This window comes from Leptonotus elevatus, chromosome 1 (genome assembly GCF_054856555.1).
Source record: "Leptonotus elevatus isolate MCC_2025b chromosome 1, RoL_Lele_1.0, whole genome shotgun sequence".
NCBI lineage: Eukaryota > Metazoa > Chordata > Actinopteri > Syngnathiformes > Syngnathidae > Leptonotus > Leptonotus elevatus.
This window is the reverse complement of record NC_141239.1, coordinates 38,664,575-38,690,430: the sequence shown is the minus strand read 5'-3', so window position 1 is coordinate 38,690,430 and position 25,856 is coordinate 38,664,575. Positions and strand designations below refer to the sequence as shown.

The 25,856-nt window shown below is 39.1% G+C and overlaps 2 protein-coding genes across 2 annotated transcripts in view; both read right to left on the bottom strand.

Moving 5' to 3' along the window:
• The window catches only part of LOC147182003 (activated CDC42 kinase 1-like), a 57,206-nt gene extending 56,190 nt beyond the window's left edge, over positions 1-1,016 (bottom strand). Inside the window, exon 1 of the mRNA XM_086098110.1 lies at positions 803-1,016. The gene's annotated coding sequence lies outside the window, so the exon portion shown is untranslated. The remainder of the gene's footprint in view (positions 1-802) is intronic.
• An 895-nt stretch (positions 1,017-1,911) lies between these two features.
• On the bottom strand, positions 1,912-23,969 carry LOC147182002 (transferrin receptor protein 1-like). The gene is made up of 18 exons (XM_086098048.1): positions 23,828-23,969; positions 18,381-18,430; positions 14,070-14,307; positions 12,417-12,600; positions 11,944-12,169; positions 11,679-11,801; positions 11,478-11,573; positions 9,455-9,594; positions 7,814-7,965; positions 7,578-7,697; positions 7,404-7,489; positions 7,237-7,300; positions 7,065-7,132; positions 6,914-6,975; positions 6,711-6,804; positions 6,378-6,599; positions 4,203-4,355; positions 1,912-4,119 (listed from the first exon to the last, which is right to left on the bottom strand). Exons 2-18 carry the CDS (start codon positions 18,411-18,413, stop codon positions 3,877-3,879), a joined length of 2,304 nt encoding a protein of 767 aa, XP_085954174.1. The 5' UTR covers positions 18,414-18,430; positions 23,828-23,969; the 3' UTR covers positions 1,912-3,876.
• Positions 23,970-25,856: the final 1,887 nt, after the last annotated feature.

The following is a 25,856-nucleotide window of genomic DNA, read 5'->3' as shown; positions in this document are numbered from 1 at the left end:
AAAATTAGGGCCGGCAGGCGATAATTATTATTATTATTTTATTAATCGCATGACTTCACTAGTTAACTCACGATTAATCACAAATGTTATATCTGTTCTAAATGTACAATTAAAAAAATTATAGTTTTCATACTCTTGTTAACATAAGTGGGAAAAAAATGTCAACTAATAGAGATAGTTCAAATGAATTTTTTATGTCTATAGCCGTCAATGGCAGTGAATTTTGAGTTAAGAGGTTAAAATAAAAAAATAAAAAGTTACACCTTAAAAATAGATCCATAAATAAAAATCTGAGGAATGAAGGGAGAATTCTTGGGATGATTTTACTTGGAAGGAATGTCCCGTGCCAACTTTCTCTAAGGGATCAGCAACATTTTACAAATAAGTTTTATTTGTTAAATACCTACATGTGCCGTGCGTACCTCGCCTATATGTTCCATAATGCACATTGCATAACCATGTTACAGTCAATTTGCCTCTGTTGGTCTCTCTTGCAACTCTTAGATTCGTACAGTTTCTTAATATATAATGGAATAAATAAATAATATATGCATAGAGTGAAATGGCTGAGTGATTGCAGATGTCACGTGTGACAAAGTGCTGCCGTGTGTTTCACAATACCGCAGTGACAGCACCACTCACCCACCTGTTGGCTAATCCTGCCATAAAATCTACACAAGTGGGGTTCTTACAGAGAAAAGCACGTTTACGAAAAGTTGCAGTGCATTACAACACTGCTCAAAATTGCACATTATGTCAACATGTGTTAAAGCCTGTTGGTGTTTTGGGCGCGTGCACGTACCTGTCAATCTCGGCTCGTGTCACCCCCAGTTCCGGTGTGCCTGACAGCCCAGCACGCCTGCTCCAAACTACCGAGGACTGACGCATTTGACGGTTCCAGCAGCTAGAGCCAGACAATGCCTGAATATATTGGCTGCTCAATATATAGAATTGTTCGGCACTACGTGCCCTAAAAGACAGCTTTGAAGCCGCTACCGTCCGTACTGTGGCGTCTTTGTACCGTTCAAAGATCGTCGATTAGCATGTGATATATCACGCTGTGAACAATTCGTGGCCCAGTATTCGGAGCACAGTCCACAGTGTAACATTTCAATATTTTATTTTAACCATACCTGTTATGTCAAATATGCCATAGCGACTTCAAATTCGATTTTCATGTTGGAGTCGTCTTGTTTTATTGTCTTTTACTATTTAGGTGATGTTTGCAATCGGCACGAAGTGGGATATCAAGCCTGTAAACATCATCTTTGAAATGTATTCACGCTTTCGTCCCACTCTTAAAGGGACATGCCGGCTGCATTCAGTGCAGTAATATGAATTATATTGAGTTTGTATTGCATAATATTTTAACTTCTTTTATGTATTATTTACATGTCTTAAAAAAAACATGCATGTTCAGTTAATGGCAAGTTCTGAACTACCCATATATGTGAGTGAACGTGCTGGGCTCAGCTCACACGCGACCGGGGAACTCATAATACAGTATAGTTGACTTTGTCGCCATCATCTGGCTAAATACGATATTTTTTTCACTGACGCGTGCATTTTTCTCCTCAGTAGTCCATTGGGGCTTTTAATGATCATTTATGTGCATACTAAACCATAACAAGCGAGTGTAGTGTATTTCAATAAGTCACCTCACCAAAAAAACGCTTTTATACACTGCCAAAATGGATTTGAAATGTCAACTTTCAGATTTAAGAAACATTTGAAGTTACCATATAAGGATTACAGCAACTGTATGCAGAGGATACTTCCTTTTCATGGAGTCAGAAGTAGGCTACCGTATATAATTGACTAGACCACAAAAGGCTCATCGTGCAGATACAAACCTGTACATTCCTAAGACCACTTATTAAAGGAGAACAAACTCGCTAAAAGCCTGCCGACAGCGATGTGATTGTTTATTGCAGAAGAGAAACGTAAAATGACAAAAACTTGCATACATTTGAAAGCTGTGAACAGATATTTTCAAAACACATTACTTTGTTTTTCAAATGATCACTTGATCCATTTAATCAGCACGTTATTAGCTATTTGGCAACTTTTGAATACTTAAGCACTGAACACCAGATCATTTTAGGATTAGTGAACTAAAACATTGACACAATTTGGCTCTACTTAAATGTTGTGTATATAAACCACTATCATTCAGTTAGTTCTCTTTTGATGAACACCAAAACGATTACCGTCTGTAAAAATGTGTGATAACATTTTGCGTCTGTAACTTTGATTTTAGCAGAACAGGTATGAATGTGCCTAAATGTAAAACTGAATAAAGCAACATTGTGCACCCTTGGAAATCCACAAGTAGAAGAAGCTGCGATGCATTTGTGAAACAAAATGCACAAGTGACATTCGTTAACAAAATCAAAGGCACCAAAAACTGCAGCAAACAGATCTGAGACATTTGTCTTCGTCAAGGGCGCTGGGGAGGAAAAATCACATCACTACCATATACATATAGATGAGAAAACAGCATACTGTCAGTTCGATTTGAAATGAGGGGAAAAGGCTGCCAGAGTGCAGCTTAGCCATTCAGATTCCTCACCTTAATACAAAAGTTAAGAAAAACTGTGAGCAGAAACACAATATCAGGCACATTGGAAGAAAATACATACACAGGGAAACATAAAAAAGATCCAAAGTTGAGCAAGAGGATGTATTGTGCTGTTGATGTAATTGATTTCATATATACAAAAATTATGGGAAACACTGCCCCCGATAATACAAACATCCACCCCTACAGTGAAATATGGAGGGCACTGCCTCCGATACAGACAGACACACACTGGTAGGCAAAAACTACCTTCTTGGTTTCCACATTATGGAAGACGCTGCTTCCGATAATGGCGCCAGGATGAGAAGTGCACACGTGAGCACGCATTTCGATTCAGCGTCAATCGAGGACTCGTGTGTGCGTGTGTGTGCGCTCACTGCTTGGCTGTTGGTGTGTGTGTGTGTACACTTCTTTTAGCAGATGCTGCTTTTGTCATTTCGACAGTATAACTGTCATAATTATGGAAGGCACTGCTCCCGATAATTATACATTTTCTATAAAAGGCAATTAAAAAAATAATAATTATAGTGAACCCTGTCACTGATGAATAAATAACACAATGAATAGACTCCAGTTTCAGTGCCACCTGGTAAAATGCCCTCTCCCTGGTTCAAAAATAATAATAATTCAAAGTTCATTTTTCTGACTTTTCAGAATTGTTTCATTTTTTTTAGGCTTAGTATTAATGATCCGTGTGTCAAATCTATCAATAGATGCCATTCACAATATGCTCGCTTTGATCTACAAGCCTACCATATGACCTCTCAAGAAAGCCTGCTATTATGTATAGGAGAATATTTCCGCACAGTAAGGAATAGAGTCGCTAATAGGTTTGAACACTGTGTTTTTGAGTTGTGCTACTAAAAGAAATGGAAAACAATTACTAGCATAGATTGAAAAGAATGCCCATATTTGTTTTGCAAGTCTGAGTCCGGATACTGGTGTTATGACTCAGATTGAATTGAGCAACTTTTGGTAATACCACCAAGTAATTCATTCACATTTGAAGGTGGTTACAATAGCACCAAATCGATAAAGCACCACAAATTTGAAATGTTCTTTCAACAGAACAAAACCTATCCCAAAAAAAATATATACACTATACCGTGACAATGTACTGTGTTGTGAAAAGTTTGTGACTTTAAAAAGAAGACTAAGGGAGATGAGGTGGCTTTTACCTGGTATGGATTATTAAATACTGTATTATTATGATCAATATCAATATTATTGCTATTATTTATTTACCTATGATTATTATTATTATGATCATCATTATTACATTACTTAGGAAAAGATTAGATCTCATTCTCAAGTGACCACATGTCCCCTGCTAATGCAGTGGCGCAACCCTGAATTGTCCATGTTGCCAAGGCAAACTGGTTGCGGAACAGGTCGACGTCAGCTTTTGGGCTTTCTGACCTCAGGGCATCAAGATGGTTGGACAGTCCTTTGAGTGTGTGCGGACCGGAGCCGAGAAGGATGTGGCGGAAAGGGCTTTCTCGAGCAGACACGTACGCTGACAGCAAGTTCCTCTCCACCTGGAGATACGCAGGATAAATGTGTTTTCTTTTTCATGCGTTGACTTCCACAAGCGAGACGTCAGGAAGGAGCTGAAACTTACCGACATGATGCGGTCATTGTAGATGCGGCACATCTCAATTTGACTCAAGTCACTGTTTTGGATGTCTTTCATCAGGTTACGAGAGGCTCGACTGTAAGAGCCAGAGGCTGACATCAACCATTGCACTGAGGTGGGAACCAGATTTGGCTGCATCTGGACACATGGGATGCATGGCCCTCGGTTAGGTTTAGAAATGGTGCTCAGGATGTCACTCTGCATTTATTTTTTATTGACAGACATGTTTCAAATATACTGTAGATCGCAAATGAATGGTCAACAAAGAGTATTTCTTAAAATCAAAATTTCGATCTTAAAAGAATTCATTTGCTCTAATGGAGTGCATTAAACACCTCTATTGGCAACTAAAGATATTACATGAAATTGCCCCCCTTGCTCAAAAAATTTGGGATGTTTGAAACCACTTTTTTTTAACTTTTTCTTGTCACAATACTGATACCAAGTACCAATACCACTTGTACTTTCGATAGCTAAAATTTACCAGCAAAAAACAATGACAGACAAATTTAAAGAAAGACCTACATTTGTGATCAAAAGTTAACATACACTGCAAAAAGGACTAGAACATTTAAGAAAAAAATATATAGTATAATAAAAAAATTATTACTTTAAATAAGCAAAATAATCTGCCAACAGAACAACATTTTTTTACTTAAATTTACCTGTAAGATTTTGAAAAATAAGAAAATAATACTACCACTGCGGTCTTGAAAATAGTATTTTCAGACTAAAAACAAGTAATGTCGACTTTTTTCAAGCTGTAATAAAAAGAACTACATTCTTTTTTTTAACGCTTGGATAACTTAGCCTGAGTGTCAAGCAGGGAGGTAACAGCTCCCATTATCTTTGTCATGACCTAGCCAGGAATTGAACCCACAACCTTCAAGTCTAAGGGTAGGCACCACTAGACCACTGAGCTGGTAGTGACAGAAGGAAAAATGAGCTTAGTAAATTAACCATATTGCACTCCTTTGTTTTCATACTTGTATTTTTTCCCATTGATCTTATTACTAGATTATGCAAAATATTAAAATAAGAAAACTCATGAAACCCCAATTAAGGGTCTTTGATGTTAGTTAGTTGTCGTCTTAAAATGTGGGAAATGCTTGTTTTAAGCCTCACAGTACTTAAAACTGGCTGTTAACACTCAAGGCCAAGACTGCTTGATCAAATAAGAAAATTAAGTGATAACTATCTTAAAATAAGAACAATGATCTTGCCTGACATTTTCGTTTTAAGTAAAAATAAGAGTTATAGAAATAACTGGAAGCTCGGGAGAGCCATGACATGAAGTTCTTTAAAAGTGTATGTTAACTTTTGATTACGACTGTATGTATCCCAATATCGCATTTTTCCTTAAAACTGCATGAAATTAAGGATCATTTACTATTCTCCTAATTTCTAGTTCCTTATCATAAAACTGAGGGCAGCCGACATTGGTATTGGCCACCGCCGTGAGACCGATACCTTGAAAAAGGGCCAGATACTAATAGCTGTTATTGGTACTCACCCATCCTTACCTAAAATTGATTAATGACATATTTTGACAGAAAAATATTTGTTATTCAAGTGTTTAGTCTAGAATTAATCAAATTTTCCCCAAAATGTATGATTTCATCCAGTAAACCATTAAAAAAAAAAAGTAGTTTTCATTGGTTTCAATTGGCCAAAAGTGATTTCATATTTACCCCCCAATTTTTTTCTATATTCTTGTAATATTTTGTTTATTGCTTTTTTGTGTGGTTATTTCTCACTAAGGAACTTTTCAACCTAAATAAAATATTTTCATAACTCTTCTGATGAAACATCAACTTCAAACTAGTTGAATGGTACCTTTTCCATGACCTGAGGGGGTCTCTATCATTTTTACTGGCACTAAGCAACTTTGAAGAGGATGGTAGGAACACTGCCACACATAAATCTACAAATGTGTTAACTGCCAATTTGAATGTCGACGCACGAAAAAAACGGCACAATGCTCTTGTCCTTATGGGAAATGTGGTCTTCTTTCAGGCATAACATTACGGCTTTTGTCTATATGGCGGCGCCATACTCAACATAAACTAAACTAAAATAAAAGTTCCTTAAAAGGTCGATTGTATTGATATGCTGAGTCAGCTCCACTCAAATTAGAAAACTGATCAAATGGACACCTACCCTCTGTACAATGTTGACTTTCCTGTTAATCTGCGCCACATGAATACGAATAATCTTGTCATACTTGAACAGGTCCATCTGCAGCAAATGGTCGTGGACCAACCTCAGCACTATGTGACCTGCAAATTTGGCAGCTGCTTCCGCCAGCTGCAGATGCTGGTTGGACGTGACAGTGATCAACTTTTCCTGGGTATCCAGCAATGTGCCAAAATAAGGATTGTCCTAGGGAAGGAGCACAATTGAGATACAGCCAATAAATAATACATATTTGCACTAGAGGAACTGTAGTCGAGCATATATGGTTATTTACTGTACGTTAAGGAGCTGACTTACTAAATTGCCAGAAGTGAATCGAAACGACAGGGACGGAATGCCACTAAAGGCAATGAAAGGATAAGCAGCATTGTCCAGCTTCAGAGGTTCCAACCTACATAGACATAAAGATTTGTCAATGTGGAGGTCAAGACAGCAAGCCAACACATTGCAAGCAACAGTGTGATACCACACAGATGTACTGCACATATAACTCAACATACACGTTCGATTCCCAGTTGCCGTTTCCAAATTGAGAAAAGAGGGACTTATCCTGGAGGAACACCTGAGGCGTAAACATTGCATGTATTGTTATATGTAAAATGTTACAATCATCTTGTGAACTCCTAAAATATCTTACTCGTCCAGATTTACCTCTTTGAGAGTGCGTTCAATCAAGCTGTACATCATAGGACTTGCTGCTACTTTAAAATTCTTGTGACCTGGAAAGGAGTTTATTTATTCATATTATTATTATACATATGACATATTATTATATTCACTTAGAAAAAATTTACAAATGAGGATTTGCAATGCTGATACATACCAGCTACAATGCCATCGAGGTTGATGTAAGAGAAGGCTTTCGTGCTAAGAGACGAAAGATAGCCCTGAAAACAAGAAACAGATCAGATTTAATATCACTGTACAATTGTATCATTAACTTGACAGAGATGATGCTTGAGAAGCGCACAAAAAAAATGTCATTCCCACCTCCAGCCACTCGGTGGCACCAACGCTTCCATATTCTCCAGCACTCCAACTTGCGAACACAATGCTCCGCCTTGGCTTGAACCCGTCTATTTAAAGGATAAAAACAGGGTTCGTCGTTGTCAGGGTTCCAGCAATAGCACACTAACTAAACAGCAGAAGTCAAAAACATTTTACCCTTCTTTAGCATGTCTGAGAATGAACGAGCCATTTCCAACAGAACACCGGTGCCAACAGTCGACGAAGCAAAACCTGGACCCCAGGCATCCCTCTGGGCACCAATAACCATATATCGATCTATAGTCAACACACAGGCATTTGATATGGATTAGTATTAGTATACACATTATTATTATTATTATTAGGATAATTATGTTCAGTATCTCTCTTGGAGAATACAATTTCACAAACACCTGCATCCACAAAGCCTTCGATGACTCCAAAGACATTGTTGATCTTTTTCTCAGTAAGAACGTTGTTCACCTCCACAGTAATGAGATCACTTTCACTACCAAGATTGTAGAGAACTCCCCACGCATCTGGTGCCCTCGAACCCCCCAACTGGCTGTGGGAGAGCATAAAGTACATTTGTTTGTGGCTGTCCAGTTTTTAGTGGCCCATGGGACAATTTGCTAAAGATAACATTTGACACAGTTTCACAACGCTGTTCCCCAAAAACAAAAACTAAAAGGGAGGGGGTTGTGTATGAATAGTATGTGTATAGAAAAAGAGGAACATACTACTATGACTGCTACTACAAACAATATTTCATATACAGCTATTCTAGATATGCAAAGGTGCGAAGAAAATAACTAAAAACTTTCATCATAATGCCCTGGTGGAAAAAAATAATAAAGTAAAAAAAAAAAGTTTGCTCTGCCTTTAGACGCGTCATGGTCCAACTCTGCTGCAAAGACGTCTGGGTTATGATATAATAATGTATTACTTTACTGATTAAAAAAAATATTAAAATATCTGTCAGTATTTTATAAATTACATTATTGGTTAAATTATTATATTATTGGGTCTTATATTACATTTTACGATGCTACAATCAAAAGGACACTATATTGTAAAAAAAATTTGCTCATACTAAAAAAACACAAAATTACAGCAATGCATATAAACCTCTACAATGTCTAATAACACTTAATATTGAGGCACTTACTTGCTAATGCACGCACATATTTGAGTTTCTCCACATATTGACTCGGTTCACAAGCATATTACGTTCATCTGACTATTAGCGTGTTTTTTTAACATAGAAGGGCCAAAACATGCCTTTTGAAAATTAAACTGTGCTAAAAATCTAGCCACCAGAGGGTGCTAGAACTGCACAAATGCAACTCAACCTGACTTCTGATGTGCTGCTTTTAATATCGTGACATGACGACGACGATATTGTGGCAGTTTTAATATCGCGATATCACAATATTGCAATCCTTACATCCCATGCAAGGACGGATCAATTCTAGTGGGATAGATGGCCACAGGTCACCCCAAAATCCAGAAAAATCCTCAACTATTTGCCTTGTCACCTCTCTGATGAGGCAGGTTTTTAGAATAACTATAAATAAAACCATATGCAGTATAATTGATTGATGGATAAGTTTTAGCATTTATAATAAAGTGAAGTTGAAGAATTCCAAAGGGACTGTTGCGGCCTTCAATTTTTCTGTATGTGGAGAAAGAAGTGTGGACACTCCTGTTGTATGCATTTATCATTCCTCGAGCTGTTTGAAAGGATACTTGACTCATTTAGTCATTTTCAGCAGTAAGATCATATTTTGTCTAGAATTAGAGATAATGACCAATCATGGTTCAGTTTGCTAACCACACATGACCATACCCAGAAAACATTTTGGCCATGAATGGTCATTACCTGTTTCCTGAACACCTGTGATGCCATTTTCAATCGACAGCATGGGGCAAAATGTGTTTTTAAAGGTATTAATTGTGGATAAAACAAAAATATTAACTTTTTACTGCTGAAAATGGCAAATGTTAAAGTATCCCTTTAACTTGAACTGTTTTAACTGCTTTGTAAGCCTTACCTAAGAATGTTGCTGGCTGTTTTTAAAGTGATAGTTTGAGCCAAGATACTTGGCAGACCTGATGACACAGCAGGTGGAAATTGGGTATGGTTAAATGAGGGGAAGCCAGGGGTATAGGGATCCCCTGAACCCAAATGGACCTGAGAGAGGAAACAAGCGACATAGAGAGAAAGAGACACAGCAAGGTTAGGACATAACCTTTTCAGATACATCTCGTTGTCTTGTCTTTTTTTTTTTTTTTTGCAAGAACCGCATTTCACATACAAGGACTATTTGTATGCATGTGAATGGGGAGAGATCTGTCTCAAAAAAAATCACACAAATACATTTTTGATTTTCATGTTTTTCAGATCCACAAAAAAAATTGCGATTTTCACGTTTTTCAGATCCACAAACTTTTTCTCGATTTTCACGTCTTTTTCAGATCCACAAATATATCCGCGATTTTCTCATGTATTCTTTTAATTTTGTGCGTGCATTTTCCATGACTTTTGCTTGCGAGTTGTTGAAAGTGCGTTTGTGGATCGTCACGCACGGCGCACGTGCGTTTATTTTTGAGACAAACATCAAGACAGTGGATGTGTCTGTATGTCCACCCTTGTCCCCTAACCCCTCATTCACTACATAGCCCTTTACTATATAGTGGCTTAACATGTAGTGCCCTCATTCTGTTTGGCGATTCGGTCAGCCAGCTCACTACTTTCTCCTGGTCGCATATCACGTGACCTCTGTAACTCTTACGACGCACCGGCGCATAAATCACTGACTGTTTATTGTGAATGAAAATGTTTTAAAACTGTACTTTATTTCCTTTGTTGTACATATTTTCAACTAAAATTAATTAATTATTTTCGTAGTATATATTAATGCATCGGATTTGATTCCAGCGCTTGCGCTGTCGCTCGCGCCATGTTGTTTTTTCATACTCGCAATGCATTGCGGTCTATATCAACCCGGTTGAGTTTAACATCGATGTTCACTACTTTTCAGAGTGTATTGTGGGTGATTTTGAGTGCCCTAAAAACAAATGGTAGCATGTATGCTAAAATACGGTAGCAAGCATTCTACCATGTGTTTTAAAATGGCAACTGGAGTAAAAAAGTGAGTTGTACTTTATAATTAAACTATTTAACTCACGGTACTTATGATATTCGTTGCCGTGCACTTTAACAGGAGTTCACAATCCATTCACACACACCGCGGCGCGGCCTTCTAGTTAGTTTTGGTGGATCGCTCAAATGCTTCTCCAGCGGTTGAATCCTCCCAGAATGATGGCAAGCCCCGACGTTTTCTTGCTTCCTCACTTTCCGAACCATTGATTCATTGATGTGGAATTATCTCGCGGCTGCTCTATTCCCATGTACAACCGCGTAACTGATAGACTGCAGTTTCAATTGTGCCTTGTAAGCATGTCTCGACTTTAAGTTGATGCCATTTACGGAGTCGTCTCCGCGGATAGCGCCCGGTTGCTAAACATCGCCAAATGTGTGGGGTCCAAACGGGGTAAACGAAATGAACTACACTACTCTTCTGCCTTCGCCGCCCCCCCGCAGTCCCAACACAGGCCAGCAGCCAACCAAAAACGAGCGTGAACAAGACCACCAATCAGAAACGCGCGTTGCTGCAGCAACATTTGCCCCGAAGCTTGGCTGGAAGGAAAACGTCTCCGGAACTCGGTGCACAGATAAGACAAATTTAAGTGCGCCTTAGTTTTAAAATACGTAACATTTTCTTTAAAACTTCTTGGGCGGCAGCCAGTTTATTTGGGCGGCCCGCCCAAGTTTTAACATGGTGTGGGAATGGCTGCATGGAAATCAAGAAACTGTTTGTAGATCTTAAAAACACGTGAAAAATCAAGAATTTATTTGTGTGAATATTTTTGAGACAAATCTCTCCCCATACATGTGATGGTGTAGCACAGTTGCAGTGATTATTAAGCTTAACGTTTGTAATATGTTAACCGTACACCCTGTAGTTGCAATTAGCACAAATATGTTCTCAACTGTCCACTGTCTAGACTCACATGTCCAAAGAGCTCAGCGGTTGCTTCAAAAGGATAATCAGTAGGGTCTTGGTAGATCAGTACAGCAGCGGCCTTCATTTTGGCAGCATTTGCTACCTGGAAACACAAATGAAAGCAGTTATTTGCATAGTGCAGGTTGATTGTCAATTATAAAACACAATTGCAGTTTGGGCGATAGGTTAACAACTAGTACCAGCCCACCTTTTCCGCAAAGCTGATCTTTCCAGCTTGGATCAACATAACTCTTCCACTCATGTTGATGCTTCTGTCCCGCAGCAATCTAAAGTCACTTTCCTGTCCATAGTAGGCGTACAGGACAGCTCCCTGGATGAGACAAAAATACATTCATCTCTTACTATTGCTGTGGCATCACATGCAGTAATTGTAGTTTGTTTTGCACCACAGACATAACATTTACTTTCAATAAAGGAAAAGGAAAAAAATGAAGTGGCCCGAGATTAATTACCGTTACATTTCCATTAGCACTGTAGGACAGAAAACCTTCTGGATACTCTTTTGTGCTATTCTTGTAAATAACTTTGTTTGAGCCAGAAAGTGGTCGATCCTGAGCTTTAATGAAGTGCTCGTCGGTCCAGGTCTTCATGCCGTACCCTTGAAACTTCTTGATCACCTTGTCTGCCAAAGCATCATCACCTGAGGAACCAGCCCGATGGCTGGCACTTGACACTTCACTAGGAAATAAAAAAAAATTAAAAAAAATAAAGAAAAAGGTTTGGAAACTGAGTATGTGTTTGAGTATATATTAAAAAAAAATAAAAAATAAAGAATTTTGACCATAACCCTAATATTGAAAATGTGTTATGGTCTGAATATGTACAGTATGTATGTGTGTGTGTTTTCTGATACAAATTTCTCTAATTTTGTGAACTGTTTCACAGCAACTCTCATGAGTAAGGTATGGGCGGTCTTTACATTCACCTGAATGCAGTTTGGAAGTTAGAGGCACTCAATTTCTGAGCAAATGCATTCTTGACGTCACTCCAGGCCATGAGGGGAGCAGCTCCCATCTCGTGCACGACGGGCTCATCGGGCTTTTCCACAGAGGTTGCACAGCTGTCAGGCAAATCGCTTTTGCGATGGACCAAGTAGCCAATCAAGTACCCTGAAAGAAGCAGTATTGTAGTTTAAAATTAAATAAAAATCTATCTGAGCACTGAATTACACCCCAACCTTGAGTCAGTGGAGTATTTTGTCATTTTGCTGCATCACCAACTAGCTAACAGGCTGTTCGGTCCCTGTACGACCGGTGTCAGAGTTTGGTCCGCATTGCCGGCAGTAAATCCGATTTGTTTCCAGTAAAGGTTGGACTCCGCCAAGGCTGCCCTTTGTCTCCGATTATGTTCATAACTTTTATGGACAGAATTTCTAGACGCAGGGGGTCCGGTTTGGTAGCCTCAGCATTGCATCTCTAGTTTTTGCAGATGATGTGGTGCTGTTGGCTTCATCAAGCCGTGATCTCTAACTCTCACTGGAGAGGTTCGCAGCCGAGTGTGAAGCAGTTGCGATGAATATAAGGACCTCCAAATTCGAGACCATGGTCCTCAGTCAGAAAAGGGTGGTGTGCCCTCTCCGGATCGGGGATGAGATCCTGTCTCAAGTGGAGGAGTTCAAGTATCTTGTTCACGAGTGAGGGCATGATGGAGCGGGAGATCGACAGGCGGAACGGTGCAGCGTCTGCAGTGATGCGGACTCTGCATCGGTCCGTTGTGGTGAAGCAAGAGCTGAGTCAATCTACGAGCTGTGCAAGATCCTGGATACAAGCGGCTGAAATTAGTTTCCTCCGCAGAGTGTCCGGGCTCTCCCTTAGAGATAGGGTGAGAAGCTCGGTCATTCAGGAAGGACTCAGAGTCGAGCCGCTGCTCCTCCGCGTTTAGAGGAGCCAGCTGAGGTGGCTTGGGCATCTGGTTTGTATGCCTCCTAGACTCCTCCCTGGAGAGGTGTTCCGGGCATGTCCCACCGGCGGGAGGCCCCGGGGACCACCCAGAATATGCTGGAGAGACCTTGGAACACCTTGGGATCCCGCCGAGCTGGTTGAAGTCGCTGGGGAGAGGGAAGTCTGGGCTTCCCTCCTAAAAGCTCCTGCCCCTACGACCCGACCTCGGATAAGCGGTAGTAGTAGATGGATGAATGGATGGACCAACTAGCCATACTGTGCAGATCACATAACTAGCCGTTTATATTTTAGACAATAAGCCAAATATCTCATTGTAAAGACAGGTTCAATAACTAATTGAGTTTTTCTTAATTCTGATTACAACCCTACTAATGGCTGGGGCAGAGGCATGTTTACCACTGTGTTACATCACTTTTCCTTTGATCAACACTCAGTAAGTGAAAAAGAAGACGTGCACGTGTGCCTGTCAATTGTATCGTATTCAATTGAATATAAATTGAAATGGATTTGCAAATAATTGTATTCTGTTTTTATAGTTTTACACAACATCCCAAACTCATCGGAATTGAAAAATCATTACTAATCTATGAGGATCGAGCGCCAAAACGGGTTTAAATCCAAATTTAACATAGGAAACAAAATAATGCCATCTACTCCATTCACCAATCCCGACTTACCAATAATAAATATGAGGAGGATAGTAGCAATCATAAAGCAAAGATTCTTTGGTGTGCGTCCAAATTTTGAAGTCATGTAGGATTTGTGGTTGGAGTTATGATTGAGGTGGGCCCCCACTCCATTTCCACCAACTTCTTCATCCATGTCAGACGAAAGCTTCATCTCCACGTGACTGTTGTCACCTTCCATGTTCTGGGTCAAGTTGAAACGTGTGTACGAATGCGGTTCGCCATTCAACTACAGCAGAAGGAGAAGAACATAAATTAGACAACTGGTACATTTAGTGATTAAGGCTTATGATTTCAGAAGATTCTTTGAAGTCTGACATCAATTGAGATGGGACATGATTGCCAACATAACACCAGCCGTCTCGATTATCCTGTTGTTCTGAGTCACAGGCAAATGAGTATTCTTGTGCTACTTTACCTAATTACTGGAACACTGCATCATACGTAGATTTGTATTTGACATCAATTCAATCTATAGATTACAGATTATTTTCCATTTCATTTGATTACATCCATCTAAATTGAACAGATGAACAGAAATATATTTAAAGACAAAATGAATCATAATTTGGCCAAATTTTTAGTTAAAGTGATCATTTACTTGTTTGATGGATATTGTGGAGCAGTAAAAAACAAACAAACAAAACAAAAGCCCGCCCTTATCATTCATTTATATGGCAACTACTTAGATAAGCAATATAAGTATTCTGGTGCATACACTTATAAAATTATAATATTTAAAATAAATTATTATTATTATTATTATTATATCCTCGCTGGTGTAATGTAATTCAATCAATTATTAACAGTTTCTGACTTTTCTGATTTTTTCTTTTTATTAAAAACGATAGTTATGACTCTCTGATGGTGGTAGTGGGCGGTGGGGTGCATTGTGAATAAAACATTTATGGCCCTTATGATCATCAAAATTCATCCCTCACCTAGATCATACATATAGAGCAAGTGCAGTTTAAGACGTCATTCAATAACAAGGAGTAGTATTTATATGAAAATATGATACCAAAAAAGCATAAATGAAATGTTTCTACTCACTGATAAATCAGATACAAAACATTTCAATACAAAGTTGAACAAAGTGATAAATCCAACAAAGTTCCAGATGTAAAATGTGTTTACAATTATAATTGATCAAAAAGGGTAAAAAGACTGTACATACAAGTTCCTTCTTGGTGGAACGGTCGACTGATGAAATCGCCTAATCCACTAAGGCAAAATTCAAACTGAGACCGTTTTGGAGTTTGAGATGCTAAATTGGCTCCTCTTATCCCAACAAATGTCTGTCTTCAGAACGTTTCTAAATTTTAAACTTTTCCAATAGAACTTAGACAGTCCAGTAAGTTTTGCGTCTCACACAAAAGGTTTAAAACGGAAAAATCTGAACTTCAGGCATAGCATCCACACAGCTTGAGCAACAGAGAAAAGGAGAACCAAATGAGCCTCTCGAGGACTGCTTATATAGAATAGTTGGGTTACTGGGAATTCAACACTGATGTAAATTCCAGTAAAGACAAAAAAAATTGGCTACATTCACACTACAGGCAAATGCGACCCAGATCGGGGGGGGGGGGGGGGGGTTGCCCAAATGCGACCTGTATCTGTCTTTTTTATGTCAGTCTGATCGGCTCAATTCCGATGTTTTCACATCCGACTTGGGTCACTTTCATAAGTGGTCTTAGATCGGATACGTATCGGAATTTTTGCAAAGCGACCACAGTTGGAACAACCAGGTCGCATATATCCGACCTCGACCTCATCAAAAAGCCAATATGCGCTCCACGCGGGCGGGGGATTAAGCATGATTTGTGCTTGACGCATCCGCGAGGTCTGCACGGCTCGGGAGACCTACGTGAATTGCCAAAGTTGTTTCGAGTAACATGTTGTGACTTTATATTTGACTTTAATTTAATCCCACTTGAAATATGAAGTATAAAGATGACATCTGTGGTGGTGATATTAGTCATTTAGCCACGCAGACGGCTCATTTATTACGCGTGGCAATGACGTGACGTCATCGTTAGGGAGAGAGAAAAAAGGAGAGGTCTCCGTGAGATGAGGCGCTGAACAGGCTCGCCTCATTTTCACAAAATATTATTTCTACCTCTTCCTGCATCACTCCTCTGTAGATAAGAGATGGTAAAAATATGAGCCCCGACGACGGCAAACAGCGTTGTGAGTGACGTATCCTCTTCTGCGCATGCGGGTCACTTTGGGGGCGCATTACGTCCACACAGCAGACAGACTGAGGTCGCAATTAATAAGTAATGTGAACGCTTACTCAAAAAAATCTAATTTCACCCAAAAATCGGAATTGAGCATTAAGACCTGCAGTATGAAGGTAGCCTAAGGTCGTCCTGCACATTTTCTGAAATTGACGTCAATGGGCCGGCGTCTTTTGGGGCTGATGTGGTGCTATTTAATTATTATTTTCTTTGTTTTTTAACCCAAAAGACTGGTCCACAATTTAGAGGGAGCAGCCCATTAATCCATTTACAATATAGACAGCAAACTGAAGCAATAACATCAGTGGCAGAACTACTATGGGGTAGATGCCATGGACTTCCGACTTCCGGGTTTCACACATCAGCGTTTCCGGCCACTGATGGCCGCGTTCCAACACTGGCGCCCACACCCCTGCGCAACCCAACCGCATGCTCCCGCCAATGCGTCTGAACTCTCTGAAATGCTTCGGAAAACTGAAACAGACACACTACACACTCGCACCTGTCGACGGGAACGCACAACCGATGGCCACAAAGGCGGAAGCGCAAGACTGGGACGCAGCCCACGGAAACGGAACCAAAGCTGATGTGTGACAACCAGGAAGTCAGAAGTCCCGCCTCCTCCGTGGCATATACCCCATAGCCTGGAAACCCAGACTCACTCGCGAGTAAGTTGTATTTCTGCAGTGGGGCAAATCTGAGCTAACAGACAGTGGAATGAACCAATTAGCGAAGAGCGGATGTGACGTCAGAAAAGCGACTCGTAGAACTCTTCTTTTTTTTGGGGGGCGGAAACCGAGTAAATATCCAGCATGGCTACTAACTGAAGAGAGAAAGTAGTGAATGACTTATGTCGTTGCGGGGAAAAGTTGAAGAGTGACGTTGCTCACGAGGACGACTTCACGCAAATAGACGAATTTGATTGGCCGGCCTGTTTTCAGCCGGTGCCGAATTGCTGTCTATGGACGTTTGTTCAGAAAAAGAAAGTGTGTGTGGCTTGCCAGGCTAGAAATACAAGGGTGGGCAGGAGTTGGACCGGCCCTGCATAGACACTTGATTTTTATATATTATATATATTGATAATACTGATTTGCTTGCACGTGAGGAAGTGCATCTTTGGGGAAGTGCCACTTTATTGCCAACCTCTTGTGAAATGTGTTTGAGAAAACTGTTTAATTCACATTCACACGTTATTTTGTTTGTTTTATTGGCTTTCATTGTGTAAAGTTTTTGTTTTGTTTGTGTTTTTTATATGGAAGGTTTGTAATAATGGGTAGTGTGGTTCATGTGGAAGCCACAGGTGTAATCTCTCAAATTATTTTGGAATTACTGTATGTTTTGTCTGCTACATGGGGTTGAGATATCAATTATTTAGTAAGTGTATGTTATAGGGGGTGTTTCTAAAGCACATTTTGCCAGGTGCTTTAGGCCAAAATGGTATAATATACTTACATGCTGTTACAGGACCTAACTTCTTCCATCCTAACACTGGAACCATACAGTTTGATAATGGTCACAGCCTCAGGCAGTGTTACTTTCTAGACAACACATATGTGAAGCTGTTACTGAGTATATATATGTGGCCCCAATCAGCAATTAGTTATGTTTGCCAACAAGCAGACAGTATTGGAAAGTTATGATTGTGTGAAACTATGTGTAAAATATTTTTGGCTAAATCAGATATGGCGAACTCTAGTGACCAAATATGGTATAACACTTTGTCAAAATATCTTTTGTGCTGGGACATTTATTTTCTTTTGAATGGCAATTGAATGTTGTCACCACATTAACTGTAAAATTGCACCTTCACAACACTTGACAATTGAGATCTCTGCAAAATTGTAATGCAACAAAATTTGTGAAGATTTTTTAAAATTAATATCCCAAGACTATGTCTTATTCATCCCCCCAAAAATTACATTCAACTGCAAATTTGGCTTCACTGAAAGCTGCATCCGTTTATTTATTGGGATGTTTCATTTAGTAAAGCATCAAAGAAAACACCAGATATGCTGTATAATCATCAAGACAACTCTGTAACAATAAATGTAAAAATACTCACAATTTTAGTTATTGTTGACCTTGCCTGGTCCATTGTTGCTTGACGGAACACTAAAAAAAAAGAAAGAAAAGAAAAAAGTAAAACAAACAATTCATGTCCCACAGCAGACTTGGATTAGACAACCAAAAAATGATCACATGAAACAGATGAGTTAGTATAATAATAATAATAAGATGAAGAAGATTTGATTTTGATTTTGAAAAAATACATTTATTTGCCGCTCTTATTTACATTATTTTCCTAAGAAGAAGAAGAACAACAACAATGTCGCATCCCACTTCCCCAAACAAATCTTCCAGTTTCCTCTGCAACTTACTAAAAAGGCACAGTTGTTTCAGCACACAAAAGACTAAACTTGTTTAGAACATTGTTCACCACAGGCTCCATGGGAACTCCAACGGCAGAATGATACAATAACGCAATAACTGGCTTGAGGCGACGCAAAGAAAGGGTCAAATTTAACAAAACAGTGGGACCTGAAATGCAACTCTTATGTATATTTATACTTCTCTATTCAAAACCAGTGATCGCCTGAGAGGAGTGTATCCTAGGGTCAAGTCAAGTGAAAGATTTTCTAAGGACAGTCTTATGAAAGCAATGATGAATTTCGGATAAACAACAAATCAAGTAAGATACCTATTAAATACAAACCGCAGACCTATAGAGGTAAAAGTAGTTACTGTGGTAGATCGACCAGAATCTGCTCTATGGAGTTAGTCGGACTTAGATTTGGTCATCTTTTGAAACAACATTCCCCAACGAGATCAATTATATTTGAAATAATTCATTCCAAAGCTCAAAATGATCCCAATAAGCTACAACATCTTCACTGTGTGAACTGTACAGGCAATGTTCAAAGTAATATTTGAACATAATTAATGGGCCTAAAAGTAAAGCCATATGTTCACAATTCCATCAAAAACACACTTCAAGCACTCTTTTGACATGATGAAGCGATAATAAACGTTGCGTTGCTGACGGACTGTCTTTCAACTCATTCTTTAACATTATAGCTGTCTCACAAATATAAAATAAAAACCATGCATGTAAGTAAACACATAAAACACTGCACACACAAAACACTTCATCTTTTGGATGATTGGCAGCTAATCAATCAGTAGCTATTGCTAGACGCTAGCGGGAGAAGCTAATATAGCAACGTAGATCTTTAAAGTTAGCATAGAGCATAGAGCGTAGAGCTCTTTGAAAAGATTATTGTTTAACTCTCTCACTGTGACACTATGCCCAGGAGATACTAACTCTTTCAAAGCATTTAAAAACAGATCCGCTAACAAAAATAAGCTTGTTTCTCACCTATTTGTAATACTCCCTTAAGTCAGTACTGGTAAACCAACCACTGAACTTTGACCTTGACTTCTAGTGAGGGCAAATAGAGAGTAGAATAGACATTAGCCTGAACACCCCGGTCTGGAAAATTGAAACCAAGCCAACAGGTTTTTTTAACATATCTCAATAATCATTGAACGTGAGAATCATAGTGCGTGACCTTTGTTCGAAACAAAGCACTTCAAATACAACATTCGTGAATTCAAGCCTGGAGAAGTGTGTGTGCTCCACAGCAAAATGGCAGACAGACTTAATGACCTCTACAGACCAATTTATGAGCTCCACTGAAAGCTGGGCATTGCGTGAGGAGAGCTTGTGTGGGCAAATGCCAAGGGGCCGCAAATGACCGCGCAAACAGCAGGTCTGGCCTAATTTACTGAACCAAAGTCTTGCCAACTGCAACAGTGTGTTTCCAGGACTGAACATTTACATGTGCATTACTCAACTATAATAAACCAAGTCTAAGATGCACACAATCTACCTATATTTATGATGTCACACATCATTTTGACCTGCTATGACTCGGTTGGTTACATTTATTGCCTAACATAGCCACAGTAGTCCCTTGACTGTAACCTTGACTTGTTGTGATACAATGTAAATACACCCCAGGGAAGACATTTTCCCTATTCAGAGCAATGGTTGCTGTATACAGTTGGAAGCTATGCACTTTACACAAAAATGACCTGCTTTAGCTAAAGCTAATTGGTCACTGGTAGAGAAATGTCTTTAATCTTACGTGCCAAACATACCGCGCTTTAACCAAGCTAATACTTTAATCAGATTATCAGGGGTTTTTTCACTCTCAATTGACAGGCATGCTGCCATTGCCAATAAACACTATAAACAGAACAAAGACATTTTTTAAATTGCCAAAAACTACTTTTAATACTGCGTATGAGTTGACCACCTATCCATAAGGAGATCATCTGGCTGCTTTAGTTTGGTGAGACATGTGCTGTATCTAAGTTCAGTGAACTTTCAACTGGCGTGTGTCAATCAAAGATAATAAGCCAAGTTGTGTCACACCCTTGTGGGACCAATGCTTGATGGGCAGTTCAGAAGGATCACTTGAGCCATAAAATCTTGGCTATTTGGCAAGCAAAGCTAGTAAAAAAAAAACTGGGACCAAGTACAGTAAGCACACATTACAGTAGTGCTTGAAATTTATGAGCACGGTAAAAGTAAAAAAAAGCTAACATCGCTTAATGACACAAAAATGCTATGAATCGTCACCAGGATTCACGTCATGTCAACTTCAACCTCTGAAAACCTCAAAACACTTTATTAATTAACTAACAAACTAAGACAAGTTAAAAAAAATATATATATATATATATATATATATATATATATATATATATATATATATATATATATATATATATATATATATATATATATATATATATATATATATATATAATAATAAGAGGAAGGGGGGGGGGGTAAAATCAAGAAGACTGCTTAACAGACAACAACTGACAGACCCAACAAAATCTCTTTTCCCACAAAAAAATTACAAATAAAACGGTGACCAGGCAAAGTGCATGAGAGGTTTATCGTGACCTATCCAGAGGTTGCCCAGGATTTAAAAAAATAAAATAAAAAGCCCAATGGACTCCTCTGGACTGAGCAGTCATGGGGGAAGCTGGGATGCATGGAAAAAGGATCTTCCCCTTGTGCAAGTGCATCTCATGTTGATTGAGCGAGCAAGACAGAGAGAGAGAGAGAGAGAGAGAGAGAGAGAGAGAGAGAGAGAGAGAGAGAGAGAGAGAGAGAGAGAGAGAGAGAGAGAGAGAGAGAGAGAGAGAGTGTCATGGCGATGCTGCTCGGTGTGAATGTGGCAGAAAGAGGAACTACACTCCAGTACCGTCAAGTCATCATAATGTATGATGTGGTGCTCACTTAAAAATATGAACTTGTGAGTGCAAAATGGCATTTATGGACCGGTCAGCCTTTGTTTGTATCTGTGAATGTTCGTAACTAGAGGACTAAGTAAGAACAGGGAGTCCTCAAGTTACGGCTGAGTTCCGTTCCTACACCCAAATTTCGACTTAAGTCGGATTTCACTGTTAAAGTTGATATTAAAATACTTTGTACAATAATTTTAAAGAATATATTTGCGCGACCCGGAAGACGCCGGAACCAATATTTTGAGTTTACGCACGGACATTCATTGTTGACGGACGGCAGAACTGAGCTAATTCAAACTTTAACACGGAAATTTGACGTGCCTGATGGCGAGCCGACCTGCTGATGTAACAACACAACTTTATATAACTTTAAAATGGCGTGATTACTGTGTGAAATTAACGAAAAATAAGCTGCTACGGATAGGAACGGGCGCCATAAAGTCGAAACAACGTAGGTCGCATACGACAAAACTCGAGGACTCCCTGTAAATGTATGTCCATCCATCCGTTTCTGAACATCAGAAGGTTTATATTAATGCTTAATCAATACATTGCCTTGCCACTGTTGCCAGGAAGACGTTCACCTTGTTAATATTTCTTCTTCTACAATGTACCGATAAAAGGACTTCGAGGTGAAAGAAAAACAAGCTTGAGGGAAACAAATTCCGGTCACATTTTGTTTCCCACATAAAAACAAACAGATAAAAGGTACGTTTTACGTTTTTCAGTTTCCAATTTTTCAATGAGAAATGGGAGATGGCTCGTTCTATGAGGTAACATTGCCTCCTAGCGGACGGAGGAGGGATGGCGTTTCTTTCAACACATGAATGGGATCGTGTGTGCATGCGTGCGTGCGTGCGTGAATATCTTGAAACTGTGTGGCATTTGTCTTAAAAATACATTTACATGGCCGCTGATCCACAAATGCACATTCAACAGTTCACAAGCAGAATTGAAATTGATATTTACAAATGATAAATCTTGATAAATGCTCACAAAACATTAACAGACGTGTAAATCGTCACATATTTGTGGGGGGGGGGGGTGAGGGGGTGGGGTGAGGGGGGGGTGAGAGAGTGACAGAGATGGTGATGGGGAAAGAAATTAATTAAAGAAGCCAGCTGCAGAGCAGAGTGGGAGCGGGGTTAAGGGCGCACCCAAGACATTGTGCAGGGGTAAATCATGTGAGAGTCACATTGGGGGAAAAGCATGAGAAAGTATGACCAAAAAAAGTAGGACAGTGAGACAGGCAAATTCCATCTTTTGGGAATTGTCGAAGCCCAAATTAGTGGACAGAAGATTTGAACAGTGACCCGAGAGTGCCTTTTAGGGTGCCAGATAGACAACAATGATCTTGGAAAAAATAGCACAATTGGTACAATAGAAATAAATACCGATTCAATGTAATAGTCTCCGGAGCTGTGTTCTGAGCTGCTCTTTACACTCCGCATGGCATGGAGCCCAGTCTAATTACTAGTTTCAGTATTGTTTCCATTACCAACTTGTCAAGTTCACCTGCTACTTGTCCAAACAACATGACCTCCGATTAAAGCCCCCGGTCCGGTCTCCTTCTTCACTTGGCCAAGTTGAGAAAATAAACACCTGCTTTGCATTCTTGCTTGTGACCTGTAGGTACTAGTGGGAACGGAATAAAGATATCTTATCTAGCAGCAAGGTCAGAAGACATCCATGAGAAGTGTAATGTCTACCTAGTGACACAGTAACCTCGGAGCTGGAAGGTCGCGCTGAGGTAGCTAACGGGGGTGTACAGCGGCTAGCCGCCGTTGTTCATCGGGGACTAGCGGGCTTGTGGCACCTTTTTTGATTTGGCAACGCGATACGCGGACAAGTTGCCAACTGTTCAGGTTTCTTTAACAAAGTTTATGCGTTCTCGAATTTTCGCTTTCAATTTAGTTTAAATTTGAACGCTTTCATTTATCAAACACATGGCCAAAGCAGCGTTTGTTTCGATATGTTTATGGTGCGTTCATGGACAACGAAGAAACAAGACACTTGGACATAATTGAAATATATGTATTGATATATAATATATAAACACATATATGGTACACACATATAAATCCAGTATATATCGAGTCACCATTTACACCTCTCATTTGGACTCATATCGTTCGTTGCCTTATAGCACAATATACTCATACTCCAAAATGTTTCAAATCCTACCTTGTCTTTCAAACAGCTCAAATCGTCAATGGTACTTTGGACACCCACGAGGGTTCCCCTTCTTGCTGCTTTCAAGCTACGGTTGTGTGTTAGCCTTGTGTGTCCTTCAGCCCACTGGCCCCTGCTTATATCTGGTTACACTCAGCCAGTAGAGGTGGGAGGGGGACAAAGAGTAAAAGTGGGAGAGAGAGAGAGACCTTACTTTAGATCTTTTACAAAAACCTTTCTGGTTGCATTTTGGAAAGACAAAAAACAATATTAAGGTGTGTATTCCTGAAGTGGGTGTTTTCACATATGCAAGTCACAACTGTAAGTAGAAGTCAAGTAAAAAATTTTTTAATAATAATAATAATATTTATATTTATTTATATTTATATATATGTTTTGTGTGCCCCATTAGTTGAATACTATGTTCTGATTAATATTGCGCTGGTAGAATAAGAATTAATAAGATTAGTCCACCCATTTTCATCCATCAAAGGATACAGCCATTTTTGACATAAGGCCTACTGCACACACAGGTGTCAAACTCAAGGCCCAGGGGCCAGATCTGGCCGCCACATCCGGCCGGCGAAAGCAACCGATGGGCACCAACTTTCATGTTTCTTGCCAAAAATCTTTACCAAAATTTCAGATTGTCACATGTAATAATGATTCTTAAAGGGATGCTTGACTTGTTGAGCCATTTTCAGCAGGAAGAAGATAATATTTTGGCTATAATTATTGTGATAACATTATTTTTCATGAAGAATTGATACCTTTAAAAACTCATTGTTGTCGACTGAAGATGACATCACCCGTGCTCAGAGCAGGTAACGACCAATTATGGCCCAGTTTGCTGAGTCTGACTAAACCCAAAAAACAGGTGAGCTTTGATTTGTCGTTACCTATTTCCTCAGCACACGTGATGTCATCTTCAGTCGACATCAGTGGAAAAAAATATGTTTTTAAAGGTATTAATTGTACATGAAAAATAATGAAGTTGTCAAATTAACTCTGGACAAAATATTAACTTTTTACTGATGAAAAGGGCTCAATGAGTCAAGTATCCCTTCAACCTTAATGAAGTTAAGGAACCCCACCGAAAAGTTGTATGTATTTGTACACATCTGTACACTGCTAACTGCCGTCAAAGGGCCATTGCGAACGTCACGGCTCACCCGTTTTCTGGATTCGGTTACAAGACGGTGAAGTTGTTCACAATGGTGCCGTTTTTAAGCAAATTTTCAAATGTGAACAGACAAGTCATATCAGGTCATGTATGCAGTTCATGCCTCAAATCGAGTCTATACGTTTTGGCTAAGCAAGTCCTATGACTCAAACCAAGCCATATGACTGAAATGCTCATTCAACAATATATTTGACTGTTTTTCTATTCGAAATGTAAAAATGTGAATGAAAAATTCCAGAGCACTAAACCGGGTTTGACATCATTTTGTAGCATGAAAATAATCAACATATGATCGCATGGTTTTGAAATCGAGTTAGTCTTGTTGAGAAGTGCAAAGTTGCATTGCATCCCTCCATTTCTTATAGCGCTTGCTCGCGTTATAATAATTTCAACCTTTGAGTTATAAAGCACATAATCTACTTGAGGAAAGGGTTTGAACTGAAATAGGTCAGGTAAGTCTCACATTAACCATGTTAAAAATTTATCAGCATCGTGTTAATCATCATTACAAGATATTGTGTGACGACATTGTTTGCTCAGAGGTTACTTGTAGTCATTTATTTGCATCATCCTGTGTAGAAAGATCAGACTTAAAGCATTGTTTGATTTTGCATTGTTAGAACTGGGCCGCAAATAGTGAATATCTACGAATAAATTACGCCCTTTCAATTTAATTGAAAAAAAAATATATATATATATATATATATTCATTTTTATTTTTAAACAAATAGTATACTGCAGTTGTCACCAACCACCAATTTTTATTTTTTTAAATTTCTGAATTATATTTTCTATATCCGTTTTTATTTTGACTTTTAGTCATTTGTTTATTTATTTAGTAATTTATTTATTTAGAAT